This window comes from Patagioenas fasciata, chromosome 28 (assembly GCF_037038585.1).
Source record: "Patagioenas fasciata isolate bPatFas1 chromosome 28, bPatFas1.hap1, whole genome shotgun sequence".
Taxonomy (NCBI): Eukaryota; Metazoa; Chordata; class Aves; order Columbiformes; family Columbidae; genus Patagioenas; species Patagioenas fasciata.
The window spans coordinates 5,640,183-5,660,364 of record NC_092547.1 but is presented as its reverse complement, the minus strand read 5'-3'; the positions used below and the strand labels follow the sequence as shown (position 1 = coordinate 5,660,364).

Here is a 20,182-nt window from a genome sequence, read left to right as displayed (position 1 = left end):
ACCAGCCCCACGCAGGGGACATCGGTCCCACGGAGGTGACACTGACCCCACCGGCCCCGCAGGGTACGACCAGCCCCACAGAGGTGACGCCAGCCCCACCGGGGTGACACCGGCCCCACGGAGGGGACATCGGCCCCACAGGGTGACATCGGCCCCACGGAGGGGACACCGGCCCCGGGGAGGGGACATCGGTCCCACGGAGGTGAAGCCAGCCCTACGGAGGTGACACCAGCCCCACAGGGTGACACCGGACCCACGGAGGGGACACCACCCCCACAGAGGGGACACCGGCTCCACGGAGGTGACACCAGCCCCACCAGGTGCCACCAGCCTCACAGAGGTGACGCCAGCCCCACCGGAGTGAAGCCAGCCACACCGGGTGACACCAGCCCCATGGAGGGGACACCAGCCCCACTGGAGTGAAGGCAGCCCCACCGGGTGACGCCAGCCCCACTGGGTGCCACCAGCCCCACAGAGGGGACATCAGCCCCACCGGGTGCCACCAGCCCCACGGAGGTGACGCCAGCCCCACTGGGTGCCACCAGCCCCACCGGGTGCCACCGGCCCCACGGAGGTGACGCCAGGCAGGAAGCGCGTCCCGCGCGGTGACGCCGGATGAGCCGGGCCCCGCCATGACCCCGCGGAGCTGAGGGCGCAGGGCCATGGCCCCCCCCCGGCAGCAGGTCCTGGCCGCCGTCCGTGCCGAGGTGAAGCGGCACCGGAGCGCCCAGCGCCACCTGGAGCGGCTGGCGCAGCTGGCGGGGACGGTGGCGGAGCCGCGGCTGCGGGACAGCCTGCTGGGGACACTGGCTGCGCTCAGAGGTGACGGACGCGGGGACGGACAGAGGGACGGGGTGAGGGGTGGAGGGACAGCGGGATGGGTGGGCGGGAGGTGGAGGGGTGGTGGGGACAGAGGGATGGACAGGTGGATGGATGGACAGATGGATGGATGGATGGATGGATGGACGGACGGGAGATGGAGGGATGGTGGGGACAGAGAGAGGATGGATGGACAGAGGGATGGACGGAGGGATGGATGGATGGACGGACGGGAGATGGAGGGATGATGGGAGCAGAGAGAGGACAGATGGATGGATGGACAGAGGAAGGGGCAGGTGGATGGATGGACGGATGGACGGATGGACAGAGGGATGGATGGATGGGTGGACGGACAGGAGATGGAGGGATGGTGGGGACAGAGAGAGGACGGATGGACGGATGGACGGAGGGATGGGCAGGTGGATGGATGGACAGATGGACAGCTGGATGGACGGGATGGACGGATGGACAGCTAACTGGCTTGCTGGGGGGAGGGAGGGACAGAGGGATGGGCAGATGGATGGATGGACGGACGGACGGATGGATGGACGGGAGATGGAGGGATGGTGGGGACAGAGAGAGGACAGATGGACAGAGGGATGGACAGAGGGATGGACAGAGGGATGGGCAGGTGGATGGATGGACAGAGGGATGGATGGATGGGACGGACAGATGGACAGCTAGCTGGCTTGCTGGGTGCATGGAGGGACAGAGGGATGGCCAGGCAGAGGGACGGACGGATGGACGGAGGGTTGGATGGATGGACGGATGGACAGATGGACAGCTGTCTGGATGAGGGATGGAAGGATGGGCAGGGGGATGGACAGATGGACAGCTGGCTGGCTAGCTGGGTGGATGGAGGACGGATGGACGGATGGACAGATGGACAGCAGACTGGAGGGATGGATGAACAGAGGATTGGACAGACGGACAGAGGGATGGATCGATGGACGGAGGGACGGATGGACAGACGGCTGGCTGGCTGGCGGATGGAAGGACGGACAGACAGACAGACAGGAGCTGCTGGTGCTTCCTCCTCCAGCAGGGCCCCCCCAAACCGTGGGGCACCCGCACCCCCATCCCCCCAGAGCCGGCACCGACCCGCGGGTCCCCGTGGGGCTGGGGCTCGGGGCCCCCGGGGGGCTGGGGTCGCTGCCCCCGGTGCCGCGGTGGCGCCGTGGGGCGGTTTCCGGTGCAGCAGCCCCGGCGCTGCGGTTGGTGACGTGGGACGTTTCCTCACCACCGGGGGGGCCCAGCTGCCGGGGGGGGGGCATTGCTTTTGGGGGGCCCCATGGAGATTTAGAGGGGGCTGAGCCCCCCGTGGTCCCCGGTTGGGGGGCGGTGGCGCTGGGGACGCGGGTGCCGGTGCGACCCCCCCGCCCGGCACTGAACCCCCACATCCCGGTGCCCCCCCCAGCGCTCCGGCATCTCCCCAGCGCGGTTGCCATGGCAACGGGAAGCAGGGGGATGCCGGGTTGCTAAGCGCCCACAACGCGGTACCCAGCGCCAAGGGGGGGACACAGGACACCCCCCAGTGTCCCCCAGAGCCCCCCCCCCATCCCCGGGGGGCAGCAGGGGCTGGTGACACGGGGTGGGGACAAAGCTGTCCCCAGGGTGACCCTGACATCGTGGGGGACACGGTGCCACCCCTGAGCCGTGGGGGGGGGGGCACTGGGAGGGACTGGGCTGCACTGGGAAGGGGGGACAGAGGGTGGGGGGTCCGACCCGCCGAGCCCCAGCAGGCGCCGTGTCCCCAAGGGCCACATCTGTCCCCGAGCGCCACATCTGTCCCCTGGCACCGTCTCTGTCCCTGAACCCTGTCCCTGTGTCTGTCCCCAGGGTCCCGTGTCTGCCCCTGAGCCCTGTCCTTGTCCCCGTGTCTGTCCCGGAGCCCTGTCCCTATGTCTGTCGCCAGGGTCCCGTGCCTGTCCCTGTGTCTGTCCCCAAGCCCGGGCTGTGACGCGGGGACACGCTGGCGTGCCCGGGGGTGTCACCGCGGCCCGGGAAGCGGGGGGGACACAGCGGCCGGGGGTGGCCGGGGTGGCGGTGCCCGCCCGCTGCCGGTGTCGCCAGCACCGGTCCCGGTGTCGCCAGCGCCGGTCCCCGTGTCGCCACCGCCGGTCCCGGTGTCGCCAGCGCCGGTCCCCGTGTCGCCAGCGCCGGTCCCCGTGTCGCCAGCCCCGCCGTTGCCGTGGCAACGGGATGCGGAGGATTCCTGCGCCGCCGCTAAGAACGCCCGAAAACGGGAACCCGGGGGGGGCCGCCCCGTGTCACCCGCCCCCCCGTGGCCCCCCCAGCCCCCCCATAGCGCCCCCGTAACCTCCGCGGTGCCCCCGGGGGTTGGGTTGGATGCTGGGGGGGGGCACAGCAAAGCGGGGGGGGCGCCGGGAGCGCTCGCGCCTGCCCGGTAGCGCTGGGGCCGCCGCCCGCCCCCGCCCCCCCCGGCCCGTCCCCCGCCCCCCCCGCCCGCCCCCGCCGGCCCCGGCAGCGGCGAATGGCGGCGAACGGCGGGCTCGGCCCCCCCGGGCGAGCTGGGCCCCCCCCGCCGCGGACGGAGCTGTCGGGGCGCTGCCGTGAGCCCCGGTCCCGGGGGGTCCCGGGCATGGCCCCCCCCGCCCCATAACCCCCACCCCATAACCCACATCCCTCCCCCAGAACCCTCCACACCCCCCCCCGCCCCATCACCCCCGTCCCATCACCCCCCAACCTCCCGCACCCCCAAACCCCCCCCACCCCATCCCTCCATCCGCCCCCCCAGCGCTGGGGACCCCCCCACGATGCCCTAAACCGGGGGTGCGGGTGAGCGGGGGGGGGGGGGGGGACGTCCCCCATCCCTCCGTTGGGGGGGGGGGGGGTTGGATTTTGGAAGCGGGTGGGGGGGGGGCACAGCTCGGTTCCAACCCCTCCGGGGGCGGGCGAGCCGGGGGGGGGGGACAACGGCTTCGGGGGGGCAGGGCCGGGGGTGGGGACCGCGCCGAGCATCCTCCGGCACCGGCGGCCGCGGAGCCGGGAGGGGAATTAAAGAGACAAGAGAAAAGCGGGGGGGGATTGAAAGCGGGGGGGGGCCCGAGCTGCGCACCTGGCTCCGGGGGTCGGCGCGGGGGGGGCTGCCCTGCCCGCACCCATGAGCAGGAGCAGCGGCCTCCAGCGCCGGACCACCTACCTCATCTCGCTCACCCTGGTCAAGCTCGAGTCGGTGGCAGAGCCGGAGCAGGCGGGGGGGGGCAGCGATGGACCCCCCCACCCCGCGGCCGGGCCCCCCCCCCGCGCCGAGGAGCCCGGCGGGGGCGGCAAAGCCAAGCGGCCGGAGCGGCTGTTCCAGCGCCAGGACGCTCTCTGGATAAGTAGCGGCGGCCCCCCCGACCCCCCCGGGAGCCCCCGCACCCCCAGTCCCGCCGGGACACACGGGGGGGAAGCGCCCGCGCCCCCCCGGGCCAGCGCCCCCCCCCGCGGCCATGGCGCCCAGCGCCCCCGCTCGCCGCCCACCGTCCCCCCCAAACCCGACCCGGCCTTGGTGCCCCCCCCCATGCTGCCCCCCAAACCCGACCCGGCCTCCTTGCCCCCTCCCCCCGCCGTCCCCCCCAAACCCGACCCCGCGTTCCTGCCCCCCCCGCCGCCGCCCGCCGTGCCCCCCAAACCCGACCCGGCCTTGCTGCCCCCCCCCGGGGTGCCCCCCAAACCCGACGCGCTCGCCCGGGGGGTCAAGGGCACCTTGGAGGCGGCGGGGGAGCGGGGACCCCAAGAGTGCGCGTCCCCCCCGAGCCCCCCCCGGCGGCCGCTGCTGGCCCAGGCCAGCTGGGCGCACCCCGAGTGTCCCCCCCCGGACGGGGCCAAGCCGGCCGCCCCCCCCGGCGCCTCGTCCCCCCACCCGTGCGCCGGCCCCCGCCGCCTGCGCTTGGCCGGCGCCAAACCCTTCAAGACGGTGACGACCAGCGGTGCCAAGGTGGGGGCCGACCCCCCCAAAACGAGCAAGACCCCCCCGAAAGGCGCGGGCAGCCGCCTGTCCTGGCCGGAGGGGGAGAGCAAAGGGCGCCCCAAAGCGGGGGGCAGAGCCGAGGGGGGGCCCCGGCCCGGGGCGCGCGCCCGCCTGTCCCCCCGCAAGGGGAAGAGCAAAACCCTGGACAACAGCGACCTGCACCCCGGCCCGGGGGGGCTGAGCCCGCTGCCCCCGCCGCCCCCCCCGGGCGCCGAGACGGGGCTGAAACGGGGCCGCGAGGGCGGCCGAGCGTCCACCCGCGACCGCAAGATGCTCAAGTTCATCAGCGGCATCTTCGCCAAGAGCCCCGCGGCCACCCCCACGCACCCCGCGGGCCCCTGGGCGCCGCTCGGCAGCGACGCCCCCAGAGCCGCCTCCCCCAGTGAGTACCGGCGGGGGCCGGGGTGCATCCGATCCCCCCATCCCGTGCCTCAGTTTCCCCGCATGAATTGGGTGCGTGGGGGGTCCGCGCCGGCCGTGCCGTGGGACGTCCCGTGCCTCAGTTTCCCCCCATCCCGTGCCTCCGTTTCCCCGCATGAGCTGCGCACGGGGGGGGGCCGTGGGACGTCCCGTGCCTCAGTTTCTCCAGGTTGGTGGGGAGGGGGCTTCGGGGTGCTCCCGGACGCCTGGGTCCACGCGCCGTCTGTGCCCGCGGTGGGGGGGTGGGATGAGTGGGGCAGAGGACCCGTCTGTGCCCCACGGCGTGGGGGCTGTGGCGCTTGGGGGGCTGGTTGGGGACTTGTGACCGCCAGGCAGGGCCACCCCGGCGGGGGGACCCGGGTGTCCTGGGGTCGCTGTGCGCGGGGCGGTGATGGGGGCTCGGCCATGGGGGGCTCGGCCATGGGGGGCTCCCATGCCTCGGTTTCCCCCCGGCGGCTCCATCGTCTCAGGGGCCGACCCTGCACCCGTCGCTCCGTCCCTGCGTCCGTCCGTCCGTCCGTCCGTCCCGTCACCATGCGTGCGTCACATTCGTCCGTCCGTTCATCCCACTCACCCGTCGTCCATCTGTCCCGCCACCCCGTGTCTGTCCGTCCGTCCCTCCCGCCGCTGACCCGCCGGTGCCGTGGGGGTGGCAGCGGGGACACCCGTGGGTGGCAGCTCAGTGACATGTGGGGGGGACAGGCAGCGCCGTTAACCCCCCGGCCACGCGCCTGCGTGTGACACGGGGGACACTGAGGCACGGGGGAGAACCCCCCCTCTGCTCCTGCCTGCCTCCGTTTCCCCTTCTTGTGGTGCAGGGGGTGCCCGAGGGGGCTGGGCGGGGGTCTGGGGGACGTGGGCAATGTTTTGGTGTCACGCCGTGTGCTTGTGTCACGTCATGAGCTTGTGTCACACTGTGTGCTTGTGTCACACTGTGTGCTTGTGTCACGCCGTGTGCCTGTGTCACACCCTGTGCTTGTGTCGCGCTGCGTCCTCGTGCCCCAGCCACGCTGGTGACAGCCGTGTCATTGTGCACCACGCGTGTCGCATCCTCGTGCCCATCGTGGGCCGCGCCGCGTCCTCCTGCCACGTCCCATCCTCCTGCCACGTCCCGTCCTCGTGCCACGTCCCGTCCTCGTGCCACACGCTGCGCCTCGTGCTCATCGTGTCCCGATACGTACCATGTCCTTGTGCCACACCGTGTCCCGGTGTCCATCGTGTCCTGGTGGCCATTGTGTCCTGGTGCTCGTCATATCCCTGTGCCCATCGTGTCCCAGTGCCCGTCGTGTCCCCGTGCCTGTCATGTCCCTGCGTCCATCGTGCCCCTGTACCCGTCATGTCCCTGCATCCCTTGTGTCCCGCTGCCTATCGTGTCCTGCTGCCCATCGTGCCCCCATACCCATTGTGTCCCTGTGTCCCTTGTGTCCCGGTGCCCATTGTATCCCTGTGCCCATCATGTCCCTGTGTCCCTTGTGTCCTCGTGCCCATTGTGTCCCTGTGCCCATCGTGCCCCCATACCCATCATGTCCCTGTGTCCCTTGTGTCCCGGTGCCCATTGTGTCCCCATACCCATCGTGTCCCTGCGTCCCTTGTTTCCTGGTGCCCATTGTGTCCCCATACCCATCGTGTCCCTGCATCCCTTGTTTCCCGGTGCCCATCATGTCCCCATACCCATCGTGTCCCTGCGTCCCTTGTTTCCCAGTGCCCATCATGTCCCCATACCCATCGCGTCCCTGTGCCCGCCACACCCCCGCGCCGTCCTCGTGCCCACGGCCGCGTCCCCGTCACGTCACGTCTTCGTGTCCCTCGCGCCGCCCCCGCGCGGTGCGGTGCGGTTGCCTGGTGACGCTCCGTGGCCGCCCACGCGGATGCTGCCGGCGGCGCTGCCGCAGGGCCGGGGGCGGCCGTGTCCCCTCCCCGGGCTGGGGTGTCACGGGGTGTCACGGGGCGCCCTGGTGCCACCTCACCCCTCTCCTCCCCGCAGAGGCCTTGGTGAACAGCCAGGAATGGACCCTGGGCCACTCCGTCCCCGAGATCCGCCTGGTGGGTACCGCGTCCCCCGTCCCCGCCGTGTCCCCGCGTCCCCACGCTGACGCCCCCGTGTCGTGTCCCATCCCGTCCCCAGGGCGTCCTGGGCAGCAGCAAGAGCGGGAAGTCGGCACTGGTCCAGCGCTTCCTCACCGGCTCCTACGTGGGGCTGGAGCCCACTGAGAGTGAGTGGAGTGGCCACCGCGGTGGCCGTGGGGTTGGGCACGGCCGTGGCCACGGGCTTGGCCGAGGGATGGACAAGACACAGGGTGGCCAAGGCCATGGTGTTGGGCAAGGCCATGGGGTGGAAAAGGCTGTGGTGCTTGACATGGCCATGGGAAGGCCAAGGCCATGGTGCTGGGCATGGCCATGGGGTGGACACGGCCATAGCGTTGGGCATGACCATGGACCTGAACTTGGACACGCAATGGCCAGGGCCATGGTGTTGGGCATGGCCATGGGATGGACAAGGCTGTGGTGCTTGACACGGCCATGGGATGGCCAAGGCCATGGTGTTGGGCATGACCATGGGCCTGAGCTTGGCCATGGGGTGGGCAAGGCCATTGTGCAGGATGTGGCCGTGCAATGGAGAAGGTCACGGTGTTGGGAATAGTCATGGGGAAGGTCACGGTGTTGGGCATGGCCATGGGATGGAGAAGGTCACAGTGTTGGGAATAGCCATGGAGAAGGTCACGGTGTTGGGAGTAGCCATGGAGAAGGTCATGGTGTTGGGCATGGCCATGGGGAAGGTCAGGGTGTTGGGCATGGCCATGGGGAAGGTCATGGTGCTGGGCACGGCCATGGAGAAGGTCATGGTGTTGGGCACGGCCATGGGGAAGGTCAGGGTGTTGGGCATGGCCATGGGGAAGGTCATGGTGTTGGGAGTAGCCATGGAGAAGGTCATGGTGTTGGGCACGGCCATGGGGAAGGTCATGGTGTTGGGCACGGCCATGGGAGGGCTGGCCAAGGCCGTGGTGCAGGATGTGCCCATGGGAAGTTCAAGGCCACGGGGCTGCCCCTCCCCGTCCGTCCGTCCCCAGGTGGCCAGTTCAAGCGTGAGGTGACGGTCGATGGCCAGAGCCACCTCCTGCTGATCCGCGAGGAGAGCGGCCCCCCGGACGCCCAGGTAGGGGGAGCTGGGGGCCGGGGGGCCCGGGGGGGCCGTGCCGGCCGGCGCTGAGCCCTGACCCCCCGCGCCCCCCAGTTCGCCAGCTGGGCGGACGCCGTCGTCTTCGTCTTCAGCCTGGAGAACGAGAGCAGCTTCCAGGAGGTGACGCAGCTGCACGCGCTGCTCAGCGGCCACCGGGCCACCAGCGAGGTGGCCCTGGCGCTGGTGGGCACCCAGGGTGAGCCGGGGCCGGGGCACCGCGGGGCCGGGGAGGGGACAGCCCCCTGACCCCATGGTTTGTCCCCAGACAAGATCAGCTCGTCCAGCCCGCGGGTGGTGGAGGACGCGCGGGCGCAGGCGCTGTGCGGGGACATGAGGAGGTGTCTCTACTACGAGACCTGCGCCACCTACGGGCTCAACGTGGACCGGGTCTTCACGGAGGGTGGGTGGCCCCAGGGCACAGGGACAGTGGCTGGGGGGGTGGGTGGTGGCGGGATGGGGTGGCAGGGGTGGCACAGGGGCTGGTGACCACGTGGGATGGGAACCATGGCCAGGGTGACACGAGGACCATGACTGGGTGGGCCAGGGTCATGGGTGGTGACAGGGTTGACCTGGGGGCTGGTGACCACGTGGGATGGGGATGGTGGCCAGGGTGGGATGGGGACCACGGTTGTTGACCATGACCACTGTCTGGGTGGGATGGGGACCATGGCCAAGATGACACAAGGACCATAATTGGGTGGGATGAGGTCATGGCTGGTGACAGGGTTCGCCTGGGGGCTGATGGCCGCGTAGGATGGGGACAGTGGCCAGTGGTGACTATGGGTGGGTCGGTTGGTGGCCATGGCCAATGTCTGGGTGGCTTGGGGACCATGGCCAGCGGTCAGGATGGGATGGGGACTGTGGTTGGGTAGGGTGGGGACTGTGGCCAGTGGCAGGGAGCTGGTGGCCACATAGGATGGGGATGGTGGCCAGCGTGGGATGGGGACTGTGGTTGGGTGGGTTGGTGGCCGCGGCCAATGTCTGGATGGCTTGGGGACCATGGCCAGTGGTCTGGATGGGATGGGGACTGTGGTTGGGTGGATTGGTGACCATGGCCAATGTCTGGCTGGGCTGGGGACGGTGGCCGGAGGCTGGTGACCGGGTGTCCTGGGACTGTGGCCAGCGGGCGGGGTGGCCCGGGCGTCACGGGTGGGCGGGCGGGTGACCGTGGCCGCTGTCCCCATGGGCCGGTGGCCGCGGCCGCTGTCCCCGCGGGGCGGTGGCCGTGGGGGCGCTGCCGTGTCCCTGACGCGCGGCTCCGGGCACAGTGGCCCAGAAGGTGGTGGCCCTGCGGAAGCAGCAGCAGCTGGCGGCCGCCTGCAAGTCCCTGCCCAGCACCCCCAGCCACTCGGCCGCCTCCACCCCCGTCGGGGGGGCCCAGGTACCCCCAAATCCCTACCCGCCCCCCCCACCCCCCCAGGCCATGGGGTGACCCCGTGTCCCCCCCAGGCCAGCAACGGTGGCCACACCAGCGATTACTCGTCCTCGCTGCCCTCCACCCCCAACGTCACCCACCGGGAGCTGCACGGTGACACCCCCGCCCCCCCGGGGACCCCCGGCTCCCTGCACCGCGGGGCCAAGCGCCGCACCAGCCTCTTCACCGTGAGTGCGCGGGGACACGGGGGGGCCCGGGAAGGTGGGGGTGTCATGGGGCATGTGGCACCTGGGGTGTCCCTTTGGGACGGAGGTGGTGGCAACAGGGGACACATGGCCCTTGAGGTGTCCCCCTCCCAGGGTGGTGACACGGGGGCACATGTGGCACTTGGGATGTCCCCCAGTAGGGTGCTGCTGACACAGGGGACACGTGGCACTTGTGATGTCCCCTGGCACGGTGCTGGTGACACAGGGGGACATGTGGCTCTTGGGATGTCCCTGGCAGGGTGCTGGTGACACAGGGGGACATGTGGCACTTGGGATGTCCCTGGCAGGGTGCTGCTGACACAGGGGCACACGTGGCACCCCGGGTGTCCCCCAGCAGGGTGGCGATCCAGGTGACACACATGGCACCCTGGGCGTCCCCTGGCAGGGTGGTGGTGACACAGGGGGACATGTGGCACTTGGGATGTCCCCCAGCAGGGTGCTGGTAACACAGGGCACACGTGGCACCCCGAGCGTCCCCTGGCAGGGTAGCGATGGAGGTGCCACCCACAGCACGCAGGGTGTCCCCTGGCAGGGTGGTGATGGAGGTGACACCCATGGCACGCAGGGTGTCCCCTGGCAGGGTGGTGATGGAGGTACCACCCATGGCACGCAGGGTGTCCCCTGGCAGGGTGGCAATGCAGGTGACACCCATGGCACCCCGAGCGTCCCCTGGCAGGGTGGCAATGGAGGTGCCACCTATGGCACCTCAAGCATCCCCCGGCAGGGTGGCGATGCAGGTGCCACCCCCGGCACGCAGGGTGCCCCGCGGTGGGGCAGTGGCGGCAGAGGTGGCACCGCAGGGCCCCCGCAGTGCCGCGTGTCCCACGTCCCTGTCCCTGTCCCCGTCCCCGCAGACGCGGCGCGGCAGCGACTCGGAGAAGCGCAGCCTGGACAGCCGTGGCGAGGCGGCCGGCAGCGGCCGCGCCATCCCCATCAAGCAGGTGAGCGGCGGGGGGGACGCAGCGGTGTCCCGGCTGTCCCCTCCCCGTCCCCGTCACCGTCCCCTTGTCCCCAGAGCTTCCTGCTGAAGCGCAGCGGCAACTCCCTCAACAAGGAGTGGAAGAAGAAATACGTCACCCTGTCCAGCAACGGGCTCCTGTTCTACCACCCCAGCATCAACGTGAGTGTCCCCGTCCCCTGCGCCGTCCCCGCGGCGCTGGGGGACGTCACCGTGGGCTGTCCCGCAGGACTACATCCACAGCACCCACGGCAAGGAGATGGACCTGCTCCGCACCACCGTCAAGGTCCCCGGCAAGCGGCCGCCGCGCGCCATCTCGGCCTGCGGGCCCGCGGCCAGCGTCAACGGGCTGCTGAGGGACGTGGGGACGGCGCCCGAGGGCGGCGGTGAGGACGGGGCGCCCGCGGGGGGGGGCTGCGCGGTGGCCCCCGTGTCACCGTGTCCTTCGCCGCCCGCAGCCGTGGGGCTCAGCCTCCCCCCCGAGCCGGGGATGAAGGTGACGGGCAAGGGGTCCCTGCAGCGCTGCGCCTCCGCATCCAGCGCCAAGCTGTCCCCCGGTGAGTGTCACTGTCCCTCGCACCTCCCTGCTTGGGGACCGGACACCCCCGGCCTGCGCTGGCCCCGCTGAGCTCGGTGGCTGAGCCTGGTGGCCCCGGGTGAGCGCGGTGACCTGGTGGCCCTGGAGATGCTGGAGGCCACCAGGTGGCCCCTGGAGAGCCCAGTGAGCCCAGTGGACGTGGTGACCCTGGTGGCCCTTGGTGGCCCTGGAGAGCCCAGTGAGCCCAGTGGACGTGGTGACCCTGGTGGCCCTTGGTGGCCCTGGAGAGCCCAGTGAGCCCAGTGGACGTGGTGACCCTGGTGGCCCTTGGTGGCCCTGGAGAGCCCCATGGATGTGGTGACCCTGGTGGCCCTTGGTGGCCCTGGAGAGCCCAGTGAGCCCAGTGGACGTGGTGACCCTGGTGGCCCTTGGTGGCCCTGGAGAGCCCCGTGGATGTGGTGACCCTGGTGGCCCTTGGTGGCCCTGGAGAGCCCAGTGAGCCCAGTGGATGTGGTGACCCTGATGGCCCTGGGGATGCTGGAGGCCACCAGGTGGCCCTGGAGAGCCGAGTGACCTCAGTGGACGTGGTGACCCTGGTGGACCTTGGTGGCCCTGGAGAGCCCCGTGGATGTGGTGACCCTGGTGGCCCTTGGTGGCCCTGGAGAGCCCAGTGACCCCAGTGGATGTGGTGACCCTGGTGGCCCTTGGTGGCCCTGGAGAGCCCAGTGGCCCTGGTGAGCTTGGTGACCTTGGTGGCTCCAATGGCCCTGGCAACCCCAATGGTCCCTATGACCCTGGTGTCCCCAGTGACTCTGGTGGACTTGGTAGCCTTGGTGACACTGCTGAATCCACCAGTGATAAGGGACTTGGTGGCCCTGATGACCCCAGTGGCCCTGGTGGACTTGGTGACCCTGGTTGCTCCAATGATCCTGGTGGCCTCAGTGGCCCTGGTGGACCTGGTGACCCTGGTGTCCCTGCTGGCCCCAGTGGCCATGGTGGCCCCGGTGTCCCTGGTGTCCCTGTTGGCCCCAGTGGCCATGGTGGCCCTGTTGGCTCCAATAACCCTGTTGGCCCTGGTGTCCCCGGTGGCCCTGTTGGCCCTGGTGTCCCCGGTGTCCCTGGTGTCCCTGTTGGCCCCAGTGTCCCTGTTGGCCCTGGTGTCCCCGGTGTCCCTGGTGTCCCTACTGGCCCCGGTGGCCATGGTGTCCCTGTTGGCTCCAATAGCCCTGTTGGCCCCAGTGTCCCCAGTGTCCCTGTTGGCCCTGGTATCCCTGGTGTCCCTGTTGGTCCCGGTGGCCCTGGTGGCCCTGTTGGCCCCAGTGTCCCTGTTGGCCCTGTTGTCCTGGGTGTCCTTGTTGTCTCCGGTGTCCCCAGTGTCCCCGCTGTCCCTGGTGTCCCTGTTGGCCCTGGTGTCCCGGGTGTCCCTGTTGTCCCTGGTGTCCCCAGTGATGGCGCCGTCCCGCAGACACCCCCCCCGCGCTGGAGCCGCCGCCTTCGCCCATGGTGGACAGGAAGAAGCACCGGAGGAAGAAGCTGATGACGCCGTCCAAGACCGAGGGCTCGGCCGGGCAGGCGGAAGGTGAGACCCATGGGGACAGACAGCGTCCCCGACCCACGGGGACAGACAGCGTCCCCAGCCATGGGGACAGACAGCGTCCCCAGCCCATGGGGACAGACAGCGTCCCCGACCCACGGGGACAGACAGCGTCCCCAGCCCGGGGGGACAGACAGCGTCCCCGACCCATGGGGACAGACAGCGTCCCCAGCCTGGGGGGACAGACAGCGTCCCCGACCCATGGGGACAGACAGCGTCCCCAGCCCGGGGGACACGAGGGACAGCACCCACGAGGGGGCGCACCCAGGGTCTGGGCCCCATCCTTCCCCCTCCCCCCGCCACGCTCAGCCGCGCTGTCCCCGCGTGTCACCCCCCGCTGTGCCACCCCCTGCACCCCCTGTCCCCCCCGGGCCGTGGGGTCCCGCTGTGACTCTGTCTCCCCGTTTCCTCCCTCTGCTGCCGCTGGACCCTCCGCAGCCAAGCGCAAAATGTGGAAATTAAAAAGCTTTGGTAGTTTAAGAAATATTTATAAAACAGGTAACGCGGCGCGGCCGCCCCCCCGCATGTGCCTGCGCCCCCGCATGCGCCCCCGCCTGCGCCTGCGCCCCCGGCCACAGGGTCCCCGGAGCGGGGGACGTGGGAGGTGTTGGGGACCGGACACCCCCGGCCTGCGCTGGCCCCGCTGAGCTCGGTGGCTGAGCCTGGTGGCCCCTGGGGAGCGCGGTGACCTGGTGGCCCTGGGGATGCTGGAGGCCACCAGGTGGCCCTGGAGAGCCCAGTGAGCCCAGTGGATGTGGTGGCCCTGGTGGCCCTTGGTGGCCTTGGAGACCCCAGTGACCCCAGTGGATGTGGTGACCCTGGTGGCCCTTGGTGGTCCTGGAGAACCCAGTGGCCCTGATGGACTTGGTGGCCTTGGTGGCTCCAATGGCCCTGGCGGCCCCAATGGTCCTTATGACCCTGGTGTCCCCAGTGACTCTGGTGGACTTGGTGGCCTTGGTGACACTGCTGAACCCACCAGTGATAAGGGACTTGATGTCCCTGGTGGCCTCGGTGACCCCGATGAACTTGATGTCCCTGGTGGGCTCAGTGGCCCTGGTGGCCTCGGTGACCCTGATGAACTTGATGTCCCTGGTGGGCTCAGTGACCCTGGTGGCCTTGGTGACTCTGATGAACTTGATGTCCCTGGTGGGCTCAGTGACCCTGGTGGCCTTGGTGACCCCGATGAATTTGATGTCCCTGGTGGCCCCAGTGGCCTTGGTGACTGTGATGAACTTGATGTCCCTGGTGGCCCCAGTGGCCCCGGTGGATGTGGATGCAGCCGGGCACCCCCTGTGGGGCGCGGGGACCCCGAGCGTGGCCCCCCCGTCCCACCGCCCGCGGGCTCTCTGGTCCCGCAGAGGAGGAGAACTTCGAGTTCCTCATCGTGTCCAGCACGGGCCAGACGTGGCACTTCGAGGCCGGCAGCTTCGAGGAGCGCGACGCCTGGGTGCAGGCCATCGAGAGCCAGATCCTGGCCAGCCTGCAGTGCTGCGACAGCGCCAAGAGCAAGGTGGGAGCGCCGCCGACCCGGGGCGCGTGGCCCCGGCCCCGCCGACCGCCCCGCGTCCCCCCACTGACCACCCCCTGTGTCCCCCTGTTCCCCACCGACTGCCCCGTGTCCCCCCACCGACCGCCCTGTGTCCCCCCACTGACCGCCCCCCGTGTCCCCCTAGTGCCCCGCCAACCGCCCCGTGTCCCCCCAGTGACCACCCCCTTTGTCCCCCCGTCCCCCACCCGACCGCCCCATGTCCCCCTGTGCCCCGCCGACCACCCCGTGTCCCCCCACTGACCACCCTGTGTCCCCCCACTGACCGCCCCCATGTCCCCCTGTTCCCCACCAACTGCCCCGTGTCCCCCCGTCCCCCCACCTGACCGCCCCCGTGTCCCCCGCTGACCACCCCCTGTGTCCCCCCACCGACCGCCCCATGTCCCCCCGCCAACTGCCCCGTGTCCCCCTGTTCCCCGCTGACTGTCCCCATGTCCCCCCATCCCCCCACCGACCGCCCCGTGTCCCCATGTCCCCCCGCTGACCGCCCCCCATGTCCCCCCACCGACCGCCCCATGTCCCCCCATCTCCCCACCAACCGCCCTGTGTCCCCCTGTTCCCCACTGACCGCCCCGTGTCCCCGTGTCCCCCATCCCCTGCCGACCGCCCCATGTCCCCGTGTCCCCCCACCAACTGCCCCGTGTCCCCGTCCCCCTGCCGACCACCCCCCATGTCCCCGTGTCCCCCCGTTCCCCACCGACCGCCCCATGTCCCTGTGTCCCCCCACTGACCACCCCATGTCCTCCTGTTCCCCACCAACCGCCCCGTGTCCCCGTGTCCCCGTCCCCCGCCGACCACCCCGTGTCCCCGTGTCCCCCGTCCCCCACCGACCACCCCATGTCCCCGTGTCCCCGTCCCCCGCCGACCGCCCCGTGTCCCCCCAGGCGCGCATGGACAGCCAGAGCGAGGCCGTGGCCATCCAGGCCGTCCGCAACGCCCGCGGAAACTCGCTCTGCGTGGACTGCGGGGCACCCAGTGAGTGCGGGACCGGGCACCTGGGACGCGGGGTGACGCGGGACGTGGAGGGGGGACACAGGGCACAGGGTGACGTGGAGGGGGGACACAGGGCACGGGGTGACGCGGGACGTGGGACACAGGGCACGGGGTGACGCGGGGACGTGGGACACAGGGCACGGGGTGACGCGGGACGTGGAGGGGGGACACAGGGCACGGGGTGACGCGGGGACGTGGGACACAGGGCACGGGGTGACGCGGGACGTGGAGGGGGGACACAGGGCACGGGGTGACGCGGGGACGTGGGACACAGGGCATGGGGTGACACGGGACATGGAGGAGGGACACAGGGCACGGGGTGACGTGGGGACGTGGGACACAGGGCACGGGGTGACGTGGGACGTGGAGGAGGGACACAGGGCACGGGGTGACGCGAGGACGTGCGACACAGGGCACGGGGTGATGTGACATGTCACACAGTGCCATGGGTCATGTCATGTTATGGGTCACACAGTGTCATGGGTCACGTCGTGCCTTGTGTCACACAGTGCCATGGGTCACACAGTGCCACACTTCACACAATGCCACGTGTCACACGATGCCATGGTTGGTACAGTGCCGTGCCATGGGTCACACAGTGCCACACTTCACGTGATGCCACGTGTCACACGATGCCATGGTTTGCACAGTGCCATGGGTCACATGGTACCACACTTCACGTGATGCCACGTGTCACACGAGGCCACGCTTGGCACAGTGGTGGTCCATGGGTCACACCGTGCTGGTCCATGGGTCACACAGTGCCACATTTCCCATGATGCCACGTGTCACACGAGGCCGTGGTTGGTACAGTGCCATGGGTCACACAGTGCTGTGCCATGGGTCACACAGTGCCACATTTCCCACGATGCCACGTGTCACACGAGGTCATGGTTTGCACAGCACCATGGGTCACACAGTGCCACATTTCACACGATGCCACGTGTCACATGAGGCCATGGTTTGCACAGTGCCATGGGTCACACCGTGCTGGTCCATGGGTCACACAGTGCCACACTTCCCACGATGCCACGTGTCACACGATGCCATGGTTTGCACAGCGCCATGGGTCACACAGTGCCACATTTCACACGATGCCACATGTCACATGAGGTCATGGTTTGCACAGCTCCATGGGTCACACAATGCCACATGTCACACGAGGCCACGCTTGGCACAGCGCCCCGAGCCCGTGGCCACCACCCCACACACGCCCCGTGCCGCCTGTCCCGGTGCCGACACCCCCGCTCACCCCCCCAGACCCCACCTGGGCCAGCCTGAACCTGGGCGCCCTGATCTGCATCGAGTGCTCGGGCATCCACCGCAACCTGGGCACGCACGTGTCCCGCGTGCGCTCGCTGGACCTGGACGACTGGCCGCGCGAGCTCACGCTGGTGCTCACCTCCATCGGCAACGCCACGGCCAACCGCATCTGGGAGCAGAACCCGCGGGGCCGCCGCAAGCCCACGCCGGAGTCCCCACGGTGGGTGCCGCCGCGACCCCTGCCCCCGCCGCCGCGGCGCCGCGCGCTCCCTGACGCCGGCGCCGCGTGTCCCCAGCGAGGAGCGCGAGTCGTGGATCCGCGCCAAGTACGAGCAGCGCCTGTTCCTGGCGCCGCTGCCGGCGGCCGAGGCGGCGCTGGGCGAGCGGCTGCTGAGCGCCGTGCGCGACCGGGACCTGGAGGCCGTGCTGCTGCTGCTGGCCCACGGCACCAAGGAGCAGCTCAACGTGGCCGGCGCGGACGCGGAGCGGCGCACGGCGCTGCACCTGGCCTGCGACATGGCCATGGTGGTCGTCACGCAGCTGCTGGTCTGGGTGCGTGCGGGGGACGGGGCCGGGGGGGGCGCGGGAGCCTGGGGTGGTCGTGGGGATCATGGGGTGGCTATAGGGGACATGGGGTGGCTATAGGGGACATGGGGTGGTCATGGGGGACATGGGGTGGTCATGTGGGACATGGAGTGGTCATGGGAGACATGGGGTGGCTATAGGGGACATGGAATGGTCATGGGGGACATGGGGTGGTCATGTGGGACATGGGGTGGCTATAGGGGACATGGGGTGGTCATGGGGGACATGGGGTGGTCATAGGGGACATGGGGTGGTCATGGGGGACATGGGGTGGCTATAGGGGACATGGAATGGTCATGGGGGACATGGGGTGGTCATGTGGGACATGGGGTGGCTATAGGGAACATGGGGTGGTCATGGGGGACATGGGATGGCTGTGGGAGACATGGGATGGTTGTGGGGGTCATGGGAGCCATGGGAGGGTCATGGGGGACATGGGATGCCGGTGAGGGACATAGGGGACATGGGATGGTTGTGGGACGTGGGGTGGCCATTGGGGTCATGGGGTGGTCATGGGGGACATGGCGTGGTTGTGGGGGTCATGGGGTGGTTGTGGGGGTCATGGGGGACATGGGGTGGTTGTGGGGGCCATGGGGTGGCTATAGGGGACAGGAGGTGGTCGTGGGGAACATGGGGTGATTGTGGGGGTCATGGGGTGGTTGTGGGGGTCATGGGGGACATGGGGTGGTCATGGGGGACATGGGGTGGTCATGGGGGACACGGGATGGTTGTATGGGACATGTGGGACACGGGCTGGCCACAGGGCACCGCGCCGCCACCACCACCCCATGTGCCGCGCCACGTGGGCGGTGGCCGCGCCGTGTCCCCGCGTCCCCGCGGGCGGCGCCGGGCGCGCGTGACGCCGCGTCCCCGCAGTACGGCGCGGACGTGCGGGCGCGGGACGCGCTGGGCCGCACCGCGCTGTTCTACGCCCGCCGCGCCGGCAGCCGCGAGTGCGCCGACATCCTGCTGCAGCACGGCTGCCCCGCCGAGGGCCCGGCCGTCACCGTCACCGCCACCGCCACCGCCACCGCCGGGCCCCCCGCCACCCCCGGCCCGCGCCGCAAGAGCAGCTGCGCCAGCGTGGGCCCCTGCGAGCCCCGCACCGCGCTGGTATAGCCGGGACGGCCCGGGGACCCCAGCACCGCGCTGGTAGAGCCGGGACGGCCCGGGGACACCGGCACCGCGCTGGTATAGCCGGGACGGCCCGGGGACCCCAGCACCGCGCTGGTAGAGCCGGGACGGCCCGGGGACCCCGGCACCGCGCTGGTAGAGCCGGGACGGCCCGGGGACCCCGGCACCGCGCTGGTAGAGCCGCGATGGCCCGGTGACACCGGCACTATGCTGGTAGAGCCGCGATGGCCCGGTGACACCGGCACCGCGCTGGTAGAGCCGGGACAGCCTGGTGACACCGGCACTGCGCTGGTGGAGCCGCGATGGCCCGGTGACACCAGCACCAGACTGGTATAGCCAGGACGGCCCGGTGACACCGGGGCCACCCACGGGGTGCATTTTTGATGCTCTATTTATTATTCCCCCCGTCCCCCCGTGCCCGCTGGGGTCTCCTCTGGGCTGTCCCCTGTGCCAGGTGGCACCGCGGTGCTGGGGTCATGGTGGTGGCACTGTCACCACCCCCCGCCCCGGACGCCTGGGTCCCCCGCCTGGTGTCCCCTCCCTGGGTGTCACCCCCCAGCCCTGCTGGGGTTGGGGCACTGGGGGGCCCAGGCTGGCACTGCAGCTGGTGACACCCCCACCCGTGTCACCCCCACCCGTGTCACCCCCACCCGTGTCACCCCCGCCCATGTCACCCCCACCCGTGTCACCCCCACCCGTGTCACCCCCTCCTGCCCATGTCACCCCCTCCCCGGGCCCAGGTCACCCCCCACTCCATGGCACCATCCTGTCACTGTCCCCATGTCCCCCTGGCTGTGTCACCCCCTCTATGCCACCCCCATCCTGTCACCGTCCCCACATCCCCCCCAGCCACGCCACCCCCTCTATGCCACCCCCATCAGGTCACCACCCCCTCGGCCGTGTCCCCCTTGTCCCCGCTGTCCCCCGGCACAGCCCCACAGAGCAGAGCAGACCCCACCGCCCCCCCCTCCTTTTCTAGAACCTTTTGTACACCCCCTGCCCCCCCCATGACCCCCCCCCCTTTGTCCCCCCTCTTTTTCTTGGGAACCTCGTTAATTTATTGCTTCGTTAAGCGTTAGGATAGAGCCACCCCCCCCGCGGTGTCACAGCTGGGGGGGACCTGCCAGGGGGACCCCACCCCTCCCGCTGGCCCTGGGCCTGGGGGGGCCCAGCCTGACCCCCATGAATGTAGGGACCCCCCCGCTGTGAAGCCCCAACGCGCCCGGGGGGGCTGAGCTGGGGGTCGGGGGTCAGGGGTCCTGGGGGGTCTGGGGGGCCCGGGGGGCCCGGGGGCTCCGGGCCGTGTACAGCGTTGTCCTCGCTCGGGTTGTCACTGTAAGTACGTAACAATGTGGGATTTGGCGCTGTGACCACGGCTGCTCCTTTGGGGACACGGGGTTGGGGACATGGGGGGGGTTGGGGACACACAGGGAGGTTGGGGACACATGCGGGGGTTGGGGACACATGGTGGGGTTGGGGACACATGGGGGGTTGGGGGCACACGGCGGGTTGGGGACGTGGTGGGGGTTGGGGACAC

General features: G+C 70.4%; 1 protein-coding gene across 4 annotated transcripts; it reads left to right on the top strand.

Moving 5' to 3' along the window:
- The first annotated feature begins 519 nt into the window (after positions 1–519).
- On the top strand, positions 520–18,741 carry AGAP2 (ArfGAP with GTPase domain, ankyrin repeat and PH domain 2). Of its 4 annotated transcripts, none has more exons than XM_071800019.1 (19): positions 522–822; positions 7,200–7,258; positions 7,341–7,428; positions 8,284–8,369; positions 8,448–8,589; positions 8,659–8,793; positions 9,662–9,774; positions 9,843–9,995; positions 10,889–10,975; positions 11,050–11,154; positions 11,222–11,378; positions 11,451–11,549; positions 12,996–13,109; positions 13,563–13,622; positions 14,483–14,634; positions 15,555–15,645; positions 16,924–17,146; positions 17,223–17,478; positions 18,388–18,740. In XM_071800019.1, exons 1-19 carry the CDS (start codon positions 663–665, stop codon positions 18,628–18,630), a joined length of 2,523 nt encoding a protein of 840 aa, XP_071656120.1. In that variant the 5' UTR covers positions 522–662; the 3' UTR covers positions 18,631–18,740. The 4 variants fall into 4 exon arrangements, with proteins under 4 accessions (XP_071656121.1, XP_071656120.1, XP_071656118.1 ...); XM_071800017.1 differs by lacking the exon at positions 522–822 and adding an exon at positions 3,307–5,177 and having other exon boundaries at positions 18,388–18,741; XM_071800020.1 differs by lacking the exon at positions 13,563–13,622 and having other exon boundaries at positions 520–822.
- The last annotated feature ends 1,441 nt before the right edge of the window (positions 18,742–20,182 follow it).